Below are 15,136 nucleotides of genomic sequence, written 5' to 3'. Positions count from 1 at the left end.
AACTAGCCACCAGATATAATATTACTAGTGAGAAAAATAACCTTACTCATCGCATAACAATTCATGCATCGTGATGTCTGAACCAATTTACACTCACATCGACTAATGTCACATGACACATGCTACCTCCCACCACTACAAGTATCACGTAACAATTTAATACATAGATTATGATAGTTTAAGTAAGGTAAAGAGAACATAATAGTTGGGATGTGAAACTCGTGAAAAAATAATAGTTTAAGTGTGTTCTTGACCATCAACTCTAATAATAGATAAAATGCAAATATTTGAACATTACAATATACCCAGTGAAATTCGATAAGAGGGCTCTATATCTAAACATTACAAAATAGCAAGTGAAATCCCATAAGTGTAGTCTCGAGAAGGTAAAGTGTACGTAGACCTTGCTCCTACCTCATGGAGGTAGAGGCTGTTTCCCGAGGAATCACCCATATACAACATAAATAAATAAAATTGAAGTATGAAAGATCTCCAGCAAATAACAAAAACTGGTGTATTGTCATTTTTTAAGTTAACGACTGCCATTATAATCATAGTTCAAGATGAGAATCTCCAGTTTTTTCAATTTTCACCAGCAATGAAGAATCCCAGCCATTCAATATTTTCATACCATCCAAATAAAAGGCGTCTCCATCGACGTCCCTGGATGCTTATATACATGATTTTTTTTTCTCTCGTTATAGCGTAAGAGACTCAAATTTTGGCAATGAACCTTCATGGAAAGTCCAGCTTTCACAATCCCGCAAACAGGATTAGTCTTTTTGACCCTCCACCGACTGCACGATTCATCCAGATCTGCACGAAAGAACCAGTTTAGATATGAAATGCAGAAAGGGGCATGTGGCAGGTTGCAGCTCAATGAGGTAAAGTTGAATATTGGAAGATATTGATGGAAACAAAAACCGCATATTTAAGTTATGCTGTTTTTTTCTACTCATGGATAGACATATTGCATTCTGCGGTCCCATCTAGGAGGATATCTCTTCAATAAGATGACCATGATTAGAGACATCTTTGTCTCTGCAATTAATACTAAAAGTAAGTGGCTGCACTAACAGCTAAAAATGATTAAAACTTCGATTGAGACAACTGGCTCATTTTAGGCCAAATCATAAAGGATTATCTAATTAAAACCCCTATAAATATCATCTCATTTGTGTTTGTAAGGCATACAATCCACCTTATCCTCAAAACACTACTTCTATAGTTCTATCTAAGCATCTTGCACCTTTCCCCTCAACTGCAGTCTCTTTGAAAACTTACAAAAGAAGATGGCAAATGCTCGTATTGCTAGGTTTGTTACAGAGGTAGCACCACCACAATTTGTAAATGTCATGAGAAACCGGGCCTCAAAAATGCTAGAAACCATCAAAGAGGAGGAGAGAGAAGCTAGCACAAGCGAGTCACTTTCTCTGAAGAGTTATTCGCCTTCATCGTCTTCATCATCTTCAGCTTATTCTGCTTCATCATCAAATGTAAAAAGTTCTAAATATTTTCTCAAAGAAGTTCAGAGGTCGTTTTCTGTATTTGGCAGCTAAAGTATATACTCTAGCTTGCTAAGAATGCTTTTAATTTTTGACCAGTCTACTGATTCCTTGTTTCAGCAAATTAAAGTCCGCAAAGCTTTGGACAGAGTCTAAGCTCTGCTGAGACTAGATAAGTATTGACTGTATGTAACCTCTATGGGAAGATGAAAATTCCTCCTTTGAATTATCAGTAAATTTCTGTTGCTACTTTCTGTAAATATTACCAAATTTACTTCAGTACGGCTATGAAATTGTTATGCACATCTTGTATCCTGTTTCTTTTATACATAATTAATATATGTTATTCTACAAAACAGGCACTAAGGAAGGGCTTTACAAGCATACGATAACATTCTATAGCACAGTGAACTCAAATGCATCTAATTACAGCAGAATGAGAGAATGTAGTAACATCCATACTAAAACAAACAATTGAGCAACTTTACCTTGAAAAACCTTATTGCTCCCCCCTTCCCTAGAATATAATACTAACTGATCATGCACCCAGCACTTCTTCCTTTTTGTTCTAAAAAGGTGCTTTCCTCCAAACCACAAGAAACATCCTCCCTTACTTTCCCCCTCCCCGCAGTTTTCCTCTGTGAGTCTAGTATACTTGGACTTTTAGTTTTTTCTCCGCTTCCTTATCTCTCCTTCCCACCCCACCCCACCCTCACCCTTCTACCTCAAAGTCTACCCCTTTGAAGCTTACTCTCCCTTCCATAAAATGTTCCCTCGTTCCCCCTGTTCCTATCTCTGTTTCCTTGCTATCAGGAATTCACCCTCCTCCTCCTCCGAATTTTTCATTTAAATAATACATCATTAAAGAAAATTAACAAAAACAACACAAAATTTTAAATAATTTCATAAATAGACTAAAGACACGTGGGAGAAACGTTTTAAGGATTATTTTATTTCCAAGTTCTGACTGACAAAAAGCTAACTGCTGATGACATTTGTGAAAATTACCGTGCATAAACATACTCTGCGGTGATGTTTTACCATTCGGCTAAAATTTTCTAAAGACAGTGAGTGTCTCTTCTTTTAGCGACGTTATAAAGCTTTACGTAATCCTGGGTTACATTTTCTTTTCTGAGTTATATTTACTACCTGTCCCACGTCTTGTTTCATTTAAGGTCAGATCAAACAACGTTTAAATTTTACATATCCTCATATTATTAATCTGTACTAGTGGATCCAACTACCATTCTTAGCACATTTTCCTCTTGTTCTAACCTTTCATCATCACCTATCTACTGAAAGAAGAAAGAACACAGTTAACAGAATCACAAAGCTTTCTCCTCCAAAACTAGCAGCAACAGCGATAATCAGATTATTTTCCTTGTTTACCACAAATTTGAGAATTTTTCCCAACAAAATTGATATTCGTATAATTATTTATCATTTGTCGAAAAGAATGAAAAGCCAGAAGTCCTGGGATTTTGTTTAAGAATATCATGAAAAGGCTGATTTAAACTCTTAAGCGATTCCACACCCCTCTTCAAAAGCCATGAGATTGAGAAGACTCCAGAAAAATGTAATGTACATCTCTAAAACCAGAACACCAACAAATAGTTAAATTGAACTTTGAAAGTAGGTTTGTAAAGGAGAAGAAATGAAGAAGTAAAAGAAGAATAGAAGGATATACAGAGGCTAAAATTCTACAAACCAACAGAAAGACTGGAGAAGTAAGCAAGAAATTAAACAAGACAATTACAGGAGAGAGATGGGGCAAAATAATGGTGAAAGTGGGACCTGCCTGACCAAAGTAAAAGGCAGAGCAGCACGAGTTGAACTATATTATTAAGGTTAAAATGCCATTAACTAAAGGTTCTTCACACAAACAAGTTAAGACATGGATGTTGACATTATGTTAGAATGGTGATAAGTACGTATCTGAATATATATGTTAGAATGGTGATAAGTAAGTATCTGAAATATATGTTAGAATGGTGATACGTAAGTATCTGAAATATAGATTTCATAATGAACAAGTTTCTAGTATATAACCCACATAGAGGGATTAAGTGATGCTAACCAAGTTACCAACTGCAATTCTAGAAAGATAAAAATGTGTCTCGTCTCTAGTGCAACCCTTTGTTACATGCACAGAACCAATCACAATAATTTTTCATATGCTGTGAATCATTAAATGCAGAAAGGGCATGTGGCATTCAATCAGCAGGTTCCCGCTCAATAAGGAAAAGTTCAAATTTGGAAGCTTTCAAAGGCAACAAATACCGCATATTTAAGATGTGTTGCTTTTTCTACTCATGCATAGACACATTGCATTCCGTGGCTCCATATGAGGATGTCTCATCAAGAGGATGACTATGATGATAACATCTTTATCTGTTCAATTAAGACTAAAAGTAAGTGACGGCACTAACAGCAAAAAATAATTAAAACCTCGATTAAGACGACTGGTTCAATTTAAGCCAGACCATAGAAGGATAATATAATCCACAACCCTATAAATTTCACCCCTTCGGTGGTTTTTAACTCATACAACCCACCTTCTTCTTAAACACTACTTCTACAGCTCTACCAAGCATCTTGGACCTTTTTTCTCAACTGCAGTCTCTACCAAAACCTACTAAGAAGATGGCAAATGCTCGTATTGCTAGGTTTGTTACAGAGGTCGCACCACCACAGTTTGTAAATGTCATGAGACACCGAGCCTCAAAAATGCTAGAAACCATCAAAGAGGAGGAGAGAGAAGCTAGCACAAGTGAGGCACTCTCACTGAAGAGTTCTTCGCTGTCATCATCTTCAACTTATTCTGCTTTATCTTCAAATGCAAAAAATTCTAAATCTTTTCTCAAAGAAGTTCAGAGGCCTCTTTCTGCATTTGGCAGCTAAAGTATCTACTTAGGCTGGCTGAGGCCTGAGAGTACTTTCAATTTTCAATTTCCTGACCAATCTACTGATTCTTGCTGTTTTCCTTCAGCAAATTTTCTCTTAGTTACAAAGTCAGCGAAGATTGGACTGTAAACTCTTATTGCCAGATATATTGACTAAATGTAACCATGTGAGAAAGGAAAATATCTCTATCGAACTATCAGAATACTTATCGCTACTTCTTTAAATTTTCCCAAAGTTACTTCAGTCCAGTTAAGAAATTGCTATGCACAGTATCTTTGTTTCTTTTTTACGGCAGTGTCCAAGCCAACTTCTGCGCACCTTGATTATACCACTGGGTGCCTGCTGCTCCCACCAACCTACGGGGCACCCCTGCCCACCAAGACTTGGGTAGATGGGAAGAAATCACCTAGTATATTTTGTCTCGGTTGGGAGTTGACCTTGAGACTTCATGGTTCTCCTCCCACTTCATTTACCACTAGGTCACACCCTTGGGTGCCAGTATTTTTGTTTCTTTTATAAATAAACAAAGTATTCTATTCCACAGCATGCATTTAGACCAGAACACGAGAATGTAGAAACATGCATACTTTATATGAACAACTGAACAATTTTACATCAAAAGAACTTGCCTACTGGTTGTCACACATCATTGCTTCCCTTTGTTCTTAACTAGTGCTTTTCTCTCAAAAGAGACAATATGCTAAATTGGAGAGTCAGTTTACCCTCCAACTTCAATATACCCGACCCTCCCCACTTCTCCTTACTCCTAGTTTTTCTAGTCTAGTTCCCTTATCCTCTCTTTCAGCTTATAGAATACCAGCAGTTCCGCTAGAATCATATGACCTTCAAATTCTAATTAATTTTATAAAAACAGTGCAACTTTTTAAACAAAAGGCAGAATGATATCCACCTTATCTTAATATTTGCATCGAATGGATGAAGATAGCTGCAATAGAAAAAGAGCAAAAAAAATAATACAAAAAACATGAATTACCACTGTCAGGAGAAACAACATTGGAACACTTTCTTCTGTACTCTTTTGTGTGGCATCAACTAGAGAACCAAGAACAATGCTAACAATCTATAGGCAAGCAGCAAGAAACATAATGACATAAAAATGAAAATAACACAATAATATCAAAATGTAGCGACTCACCATGATATAATCATAAACTGGTTGGCAACAGAGTACTACACTGTCTAGGAAAATGGAAGTTATCACCATGGACAGCTTTTCACTTCTCCTTTCTCACATTTGAAGATTTCAACCTAATCTTGCTTTTCTTAAACTTTTCTGATTCAACATTCTCTCTAAGTTTCTCCAAAGCTAGAAAACAATGAAAAGAGGTTCAATTAAAAACACAGAATAACTGAAGAGTAATTGCAGAAATAGTTCAAATACTTTATTTTTCTCCAAAAAAGGCTAATAGGAGATCTCAAGGTTTAAGTATCAGATCAGGTAAATGAACTACTGCTGGTTTCTTCATAATTTCAACATATAGTGCTCCACTTTGATTGCCAAGTACTTACAAACATGTTGAAAATGGAAAAAGAAAGTACCTGAGGTGTACACAGAGCGAAGTGACTCTATCACTTCAGAAGAAGCAGAATAGGTAGGGCAAGAGTTACAGTCAGCTTTTTGTAGCATCTTCTTGAAGCGCTTGACCTGCAAAAATTAGCATTGGAAAATTTCATATTTAAACAAGAATTTGCTGCAAAAGCAAAAGAAAGTTTAGTGCTTCAAAGTTCCAAGCCGAACTCCTCCATCGAAAAAGTATATCGCGGAAAGGTTGAGAAACTTGGTGGTATGCACAGTTAATAGTCTGAGATTAGATCATTTATTTTTACAAGTATGTTGGTACATCATACAAAGTATCCTAAAACATTGAACACTCCAAGTGCTGTGACAGTTAGGATAACAATATGAATACAAGCACATTGAGAGTGGAGAAGTGTTTAGCTTTTATGGCAGCTTATGAGCGACAAGATCTGACCTTTTTTTTTTCCCAATTTTGTGACCATTTGATGGCAGTGAACCAGTTCAAATAGTCAGTTTTTTTTAACCAATCAGCTCAAGTAGTCATTACTCTACTGTTAGAGCAAAACTTAATTTAATGAAGTACCCCAAAGAAAAAGGTACTTATTATGTTAATAGCATGCTATAGTCAGATTTACTATATCAGGTAATTTACAAAATTTTAGCTTCCTTAGGGGCCAGAACTTAATGTCTCAATACGAAAAATAGATCATTTAAAGTTGGAATCTTTAAAACATTTGCTCCCCGTCATTTAAAAAGACACACCTCATCTTTATGCATTAACGTAAAGCAACATCCACTTAGGCCCGCTCTTGCAGTTCTGCCTGCCCGATGAATAAATGTTTTTTATATATGCAGGCATATCATAGTTTATGACATTTCTCACTCCTTCAACATCCATTCCACGAGTCATAGCATCAGAGGAAATAAGCACTTGCACTTGCCCTGACCGGAAAGCCCTCAACGTCTTGCTGTAAGGCAAAAGTTCAGGATATTAAGTTGCAAGATGATAGACTTAAATATGCAAGACCAATCACACAAGTGGTTCACCACAAAACGTTTCCCAAATAAACGTAACATCACCTGTCAACAACGTCAAGTATAAATATGACGACCAATTATATTTAGTTTTTCTGTACTTCGTTTTCTTTTTTTAACTTTTCCATTAATCCAACTGCAAGTCTAAAGCTCTAGTAAACTAACTAAGATGGCAATCAAGACAGAACAATACCAAACATGCCCTTTCTTCTCCAGAAACCTATAAAGGTTTTTTTTTGATAAAGCCAAAAACCTATAAAGGTTAACAGCCTTCAGCGGTCACTTGGATTAGGTAGACAGATTTCCAGTGGATGCAGACATTCCATATGGTCAGAAAAGATTCTCTGATGCATTTCTTGATCACAAAAATTGTCTCTGATACATAATTTTGGAACACTGGAAACTATCCTTTTTATCTGAACCCCAGATATTTGTGTACTTCTAATATAGCACTTTGGAAACCAACTAAACAAAACAGATTTTTTAACAGTATAGTAGTACATTACAGCTTTTTGGCAACCTAGATGGCTCCACGCATGACTATTCAGATAGCTTCAGTAAAATGTGGGTTCATGCAAAACATCATAATACAGTTGACTGCAAACTTCTCTAGCAAATTACATAATGTAACAGCTCAGGGCTAAACTCAAGTTGTTAAGCGAATGTATCTAAGTACCTTCTTACAGATTGCCGTTGAAGACGAGAATACTCCTTGAACTCAATTTGCAAATTGTCGAAAAACTTGAGCAAGGTGCATAATCTATGAGTGGACTCCACAGATGATGTGAAAACAATTGATTTCTCCCCTTGCAGACTTTGAAGAAGGGAAACTAGATAAAGTGGCTTAAGCTTTGATTGACATAGCTACACAAAAGGAAGGTAAAATCACTGATATCAATCATCTGCCTGTGAGGAACAGTGTGGCACAAAATAGCACAAATCCAATGGGAGGGAAAAGTGAGACGTCAGGTGCAAACTTTTCAAATTGAAGCACACAATGTATTGAAAGCACAAAAATTACCCAGTATAAAAGAATTTAGTACTTGTAACACTGAATTGCAAACTTCAGCATCCAGAATTCGACAATGAAAGTATTTATTCAACAGCTCAAACAAAACATCATTAAAATGTAATTTGGAGAGGAGTCCTAATACTCAAATAGCAAAAATCCCTATTCCCCCCACCCCACCCCACCCCACATTTTATTTTGAACTGGGCAAAAAAGAGGAGGAAAAAAGAATGGTTGGTTTCTTTTTCATCTTTCAAAGTCTGTTGAATAATCGACTGCTTCACACTAGATAAATTACTTTCTGAAGAACACTGCTTCCTCATGAGGCAACAACCTTCACTTCGCATTGCTCTGTTGAATCGGTTTTTAGATAAACCTTCAGCATCACTTTGTCCCTTTAAGCAATGAAGTGATGGTTTTTAGACAAACCCTCACTTTGCATCGCACAGTCACTTTCAGCAACAAAGTGCTGGTTTCTAATAACAGTGGTTTGGACTTTAGCAATGTAGGGGAGACACTCATGTCTCAAGACAATCCACAAGGTCGATTCACAACACAGTTTAAGCCAATGCTTTTAGATAAAGTAATATGCTGTTAACAAACATTTAGACCACACTGAAGCAGTAATTTCTGCTATGTGAGCATATCTACAGAAAACAAAACAAAGTTCCTCCTAGACAACATCTAAATATTATGGAATAACAATAATTTTTGGAATAAGAAGATCAATCATCAAGATAAATGACATGCAATAATAAACGCATTTTCAGGCATATCAGGAAAAAGAAGATAATATATAAATAGACCATATTTCATTCAAGTAGTATAGACCCACCACTTTAAATGATTTGAGTTCTTCAGGAAGCTTGTAACGTCTTTCTCCAGTCGTCAAAAGAAGAGGATGATGCAAATCAAGCTGAGCAAGTTTACTTGGGTCTTGTGTTAGTGTGGCTGATAAAACCATCTTTGCCAGCCTTGGATAGGCTTTTCCCTTGAACCCTCTTTCAGTGCCCCTGCAATAGTTTTAAAGCAATGCTTAAGAAAATCCCACACGTGAAATGGACAAAAAGAAAACAAGACAGTGAAATGCCTATGTGCACTTAAACCTATTCGATCCTAAGGAGCAAACTCAATGAACCATCAATTGATTAAAGGTAAACCTTCCAACAAAGTTGGATCCACTAACAAAATAATACGTTATGCATTTCTTTTTGGATGGCAGTGGTGTCTGGGTCAGCTTGTGTTCACCCCGACTTTCCACCAGGTACCTGCTAGGCTACTACCTCCCGTCACCACACGTATCGGGTAATTCTGCCCATCAAAGTTAGAGTAGATTTTTATTTTTTTACCTCTGCTGGAATTTGAACTTGAGACCTCATGGTTCTCCACCTACTTCATCAACCACTAGGTCACACACTTAGGTGCAAGGATAGATACATTTTCATGATCAAAAGAGTAAGCAACTCAACATTGAAAACGATATGACAGTCAAAGAAAGAATCAAACAAGACTTGAATAACCAGACAATTACTTCTTGATTAGAAAAATGTCAGATTACGACTGAGAGAAAGATGTGCATCAAAAGAGGATTCCACATATAAGCAATTCATAAGGAATAGGGGATAGGCATAACAACATACATTCTTCTGATTGTCTTCAATGAACCATAAGTGCAAGGAAGAAGATCAGCAGCAGAAGGGAAGTTCCCATCAACAGAAGAGCTGGTCAACTGAATGACGGTAGGAAGCCAGGACTGATAAGCTTCCCTTAATAACCTATCAGTTTCATCAACAACCTACACGGTACCAAAATGTAAGTCAAATGGTTTCAACAAAGTATAATGAAGAAAAAACGAGCAATATCATAATATGTACCTCACACTCACAAGACCTACAACTACCACTTTGAAGTTTAATGATTAAATTGAAACAATTCTTAATTGTCTGAGTTATTAGCATAGTAGCATTCCAAGCTTTCCTTTTCAAATAGGAAAAAGGTATTGAAGTGAATAAAATAACAAACATATATTAATAATTTAATCAAGTAAATATAATTTTATTGATAATGGGAAAGCTCCCACATACAAAAAGTAGGGTAATTACAGAAGGATGTGATTCTCTACAAAAGACACCCACACTCTATGCAAATAGAAACATCACGGATGCACAAAAAATACATTAAACAGGAAGTGATTCCTTAGATGAAAAACTCAGCTCTTTTGCTTCAAAAGCTCTACTATTTCTTTCATGTAATTAATGATTGATCAATCCATTGATATAAATGAAGATAGTGGAAAGACATCAGAAATCTATTAACATAAAGACAAATAGCCAGCACATTTGCTGCCAAAACATGCACTATAGTTGTCTGTTTGTTTTACCTCGGTATCACCCTACTTCTAACAAACTTCTTTCAAATTATCAAAGGTAATTCCCTGCGCTTTGTTTTCCTAGTGACCTAATAGACTAATGAGATAACAGACATGCAGACCCTAAGGAAAAGCAAAAAGTTAGCTGGGACACTTGGCTTCTTAAGATGATCAAGATATTCTCAGACAGAAATGCTTTATGCCATGATATTAATCGCAACAAAGAACAGAAGAATAGGGGACTAATGTAAATATACATACTAAGAAATTCTAAGCAACTAAATATATGCAGCTTACAAGATAAGATAGATGCTCAAGCGTAAAACCATCAGTGTTATTGATGTGGTCCATCAGTCTTCCAGGAGTTGCCACTAATATGTCTACTGCACTTTGTAACTCGTATGAGAATTCTTCAGGATCATAACATATGCCATACTCAACATTGGGTTTCTTGATGAGCTCGGAGATTTCATCTGAAATTGATGACTGACCTACTGCCAAGCCGACAGACAGGCCTACTGCAGGTGCAAGAGCAGAGAAGACCTCTTTGACCTGCGAACGGAAACAAATGGTAAAAACATAATCTTCCTCTGAGAAGCTAGTTATCTATCTTTGCATGTGAAAGTGCAAATAGAGAGGCCTTAATAAATAAATAAATAATTGCATGTGCAAATGCAAATGTAGATACGTCACTGGTGTGAAGAACCCACTTAGAAGTTGGAGGTATTCTTACAAAAAGCCTCTGAGGCACTACGACAAAACTCCACCAATTATTAGATTGCAAGTAAAAGAACTCAGCCAAAGTATGAACTTCTAGTGTTTTTTCTCTTTTGTGATAGGTAGCATGAAGTCATAGTTTTAAGGCGACGAAAACCTAGGATGATCATTGACTTGTCCATCAAAAAAAGAAAAGGCCAAGGGAGGAGGCAAAGTTGGAAAGATAGCTGATCCAAAGATTTACAGGTAACTGAGAATTTGTGTAATTATGCACTGTGCATTTTCCAAAACTAAAACTAAAAAACTACGGTGAATAACCTGCAATGCAAGGTCTCTAGTAGGCAAGACCACAAGTGCACGAAGACATTTAACAGCACGTGTAGACAGCATCTGAACAATTGGTAAGGCATAAGCAAGAGTTTTCCCGCTCCCTGTAGGTGAATTTATACAAAGGTCTCGTTCAAAAGAGCCAGGTCCAATCGTCTCTTGCCAGACAGCAAGTTGCACGGGAAAGAGTGAAGTGATGCTCATATTCTTCAAAGCCGCCACTAACCTAGCGAAGAAACATGTATGGGTAAGAGTAAGTTGGAGTGGAAGTGTACAAGATTCAGTATGAAGTGTCAAGAAAGCATAAGGTATAAGTGTAACAATGTTTCAACTGCAATCATAGGAATTTTATTATAAACAGTAAAGCAAAGTAATAAACTGATGATATTTTGGATAAGAAATGAAATATTAATTGTCGAAACTGAGAGGTGATCATTAACAATAATTTCCATTTTGTTCATTCCTTATCCTGGAGGAATGGAGAACTTTTCTCTTTTGAGATGGGGTTTGCCAACTGGCCATGCAATCGATTGGGAACCAGCAGACAATACAAACGATTGAAGAATATGGATGAGAAACATTCATATCTGTCTGTACAAATATAACAACAAGAAGGAAACAAGACATTCGGAAATTGCGTCCCACACCAGGTCATATAGTTCTTCAGCTGTAAGATAGTATTAGATCTCAGTGATCGTATTATAAATGATGCCATTAAGAAAAAATACTTTCAACACAATATTCTCAACCCGTTTGTATTCCATCCTTCCCATATTATGGGACACCATTTTGGTGCATGGAGTTTAACTTGTTAGTTTATGTTGTATAGGATACAAGTAGTACTTTAAGTTGAAAAGTTAGTTTGATAAATAGAACATACAATATACCATCAGAATTTAGTATTTGATTAGTTAAATAATTTGAATACTTGAACCTGGTAAAAGGCTATAGAAAGTAACATTATTAATAAAAGGGAACCAAAAGATTTTGCCGCATCCCAAAACAAAAAGAATGTCGTATAGATTGTATGACAAGACAGAAGGATGATAACTGAGAAACCACGAGGGCAGTAGCACTTTTCTATAGTTTTCCACTTAAATACCAAGCTTCCGAGGCAGGGTTTGAAAAATTACAAGAAAACCATACAAAAACTACATTCCCAGAAACTCAAAACATCTTCTATCAAGAAAATGCAAAATTTACAGAGCATAGAAAAGTAAAAGACATTGTTTGCTCTATTACAAAAGGCTAATCTAAAATTAAGGAGCTAACAAAGTCCAAAAAAGCTTCAGGAGCTACAGAAACTTGTAGAAACTCGAACATCTCTAAATTCTGGGATATTTAAATCAAACTACTCCTACACCAAAAGTATAAGCTTCCTAACCATCTATTCTTAATAATAATAGAAATGTGACGCTTTTTATCAACAATAAATCTCCTATTGATGTCTTGCCATATGTTCCACATGATGTATAAAGGTATTCGTTCAGAATCAACAAGGGTTCGTAGAACGAAGGGAGTGTATAACTGGGATTTCATTCCATTTTTTTGTTCGTAACGAGGAAGAGATAGAATGGAGTTCTTCACAAATGATCCCTCCAAATTATCTTAAATCTTCTGATCACAACCTGGTTCTGCCAACATTCATATAACTGTTTGAACGAGTTACTAATATTTTTAAAAGATAGAACCTTTATGCAGTTTCTAAAGATGTACTCACTCCATTTCAACTTCTTTGTCTTAATCTCCTTTTTAATCCATTTAAAAAAGAATGTATTTTTCCAACATCAAGCCTATTGGAACTAGATAGAATTGATAAGATAACTCTGACAATTTCTTTGTTGTTAACGCCTCTTAATTTCCAGGAATTAGCACTTCAATAGCCTTCATGAACTGTATTAAAAGGGTATTTCATCCTAAAATTTGGATTATTTCTTGGCGCAAATATTCACTTGTAGCATACAATATTTCAATTATTTGTCAACTCTTTAATTCTAACTTTCTACAAGTCATGTTTAAGACCACGAGATTAATGAGCATTTGGTACATTCAATGTATTGACCACAAAATTTGTCTTTTTTTTTAGTTTCTTAAAGTTCGTGTCAAGTCAAAACCACATAAACAAATTGAAATGGAGAACTCAAGATACTCGGAACATCATGTTGATTTTTGGGTTCAAGGGAATAATGCGGAAAGAGTACCTGGGATCAATAAAAGGCAAAAGATCTAGAGAACATTGATCAAAGGTAGTAATATCAACTGGGTCTCTCATCCATGGCAATACAGGGATGTTTTTCTTCTCTTTCTTCAACCCCTTATCTTCTTCCATTGTCAAGCTCACTTTTTTCAGCTGAAAACTTGAGGAAAATCCAACCAAAAACGCCCAAATTAATCTCTAACAACAACAAAAAAAAAAAACCACCCAAATCCCATAAAAAGCAACAAGTAACAGGAAAAGCTTATGGCAGTTTGAACACCCGAAATAAAATAATGTTGAGGCAAAAACTCAACATAGCTGGTCAGAGATGATGAACTTTATCGGAAAATTATATCAGTAACTAAAAAAACATAAAATAACAATAATGATGGCCGGAGTTTAAACTCCTCCAGCCAGATATGAAACGCAGAGAATAAACAAAGCTAAATATATATATATATATAGAAGATTACCTGTTTTGCCGGAGTTGGTGTCGCTGGTTCACTGGTGAAATTTGGTTGTTATCGGTTGCGCGAGCTTCGAGCTCGCTGGCTGGTTCGTGTCGGAGCTTGAAGCTTCACTGGTTCACCGGAGACAAAACCTCTGTTCGCCGTTAATGGCTGCTTTACAGCGGCACGTTCTGTTGGGGAGGGCGGCTCTATGTTATGCAAAATAAGGTATATGCATTAGGCCTCCAAAAAAGAGGACCCAAATTTTTACTAAATTATTATATTTTTTATAGGGAAAAAGGATAAATATAACCGAATTATGGTAAATAGTATGCAGATATCCTTCGTCATATTTTTGTTATATTGGTGCCCTTGTCGTCAAAAAATTAGAGCATATATGCCCTTCACTCTAACAGAAAACTAAATAGGGGCACGTAGCGCAATCTTATCCGTCGATCCGATATTTAATAAATGTCGGGTCGATGGATTAGACTATGACACGTGTATGTCCGTTAGTATAAAGGGTATATATGCTCTAGTTTTTGGACGGCAGGGGCACCAATGTCCCAAAAGTATGAAGGAGAGTATCTGCATACCGTTTACGATATTTCGGGGGTATATTTGTCCTTTTTCCTTTTTTATATAGAAAAATTAATTATTTGTGATAAAATATAGTATTAAAAAAATAATGTGTGTAATAATTTTATCAAGCATGTTGGATAGTTCATAAGATATTGAAGGCGCAAAAAATACATTGAGGAGGTAGGTATGATTGAAACTGAATTGTTATAGATATACACGTTTTCAATCAAATTGATGTACCAAAAATTGATAGGTGTCCAACTTATTGTGCCTTGGAGGAGATTAATGTGCAACAATCCAGGCTTATCAAAGTGGTTGTTCATCTTATACGTGACTATTCATAGTAGGCTATATACTAATAGGATGCTAAAATGGGGAATGCAAGTATGTCTTTTATGTCCTCTCTATGATATTGAATCAAAAAATATAGAACACTTATTCTTTGAGTGATTTGTAGCTTCCTACGTGTGGAGAAGAGCATTGGCAAGTAATTAATCGACAAA

At 36.0% G+C, this 15,136-nt stretch overlaps 1 protein-coding gene across 1 annotated transcript; it reads right to left on the bottom strand.

Annotated features, from left to right (window-relative positions):
- Window positions 1–251: 251 nt before the first annotated feature.
- LOC125824575 (DEAD-box ATP-dependent RNA helicase 1-like) lies at window positions 252–14,231 on the bottom strand. Its single transcript, XM_049503975.1, is given in 12 exon segments — window positions 252–816; window positions 5,566–5,736; window positions 5,970–6,075; window positions 6,712–6,792; window positions 6,794–6,917; window positions 7,661–7,848; window positions 8,829–9,006; window positions 9,634–9,788; window positions 10,659–10,913; window positions 11,397–11,631; window positions 13,607–13,762; window positions 14,076–14,231. Coding segments are annotated over 10 exon segments (1,542 nt in total). The 5' UTR covers window positions 13,735–13,762; window positions 14,076–14,231; the 3' UTR covers window positions 252–816; window positions 5,566–5,644.
- Between the last annotated feature and the right edge of the window lie 905 nt (window positions 14,232–15,136).

Source organism: Solanum verrucosum, unplaced genomic scaffold, assembly GCF_900185275.1.
Source record: "Solanum verrucosum unplaced genomic scaffold, falcon-dt-bn FXZP01000022.1, whole genome shotgun sequence".
NCBI classification, from domain to species: Eukaryota; Viridiplantae; Streptophyta; class Magnoliopsida; order Solanales; family Solanaceae; genus Solanum; species Solanum verrucosum.
This window is presented reverse-complemented; position numbering and strand designations above follow the sequence as displayed.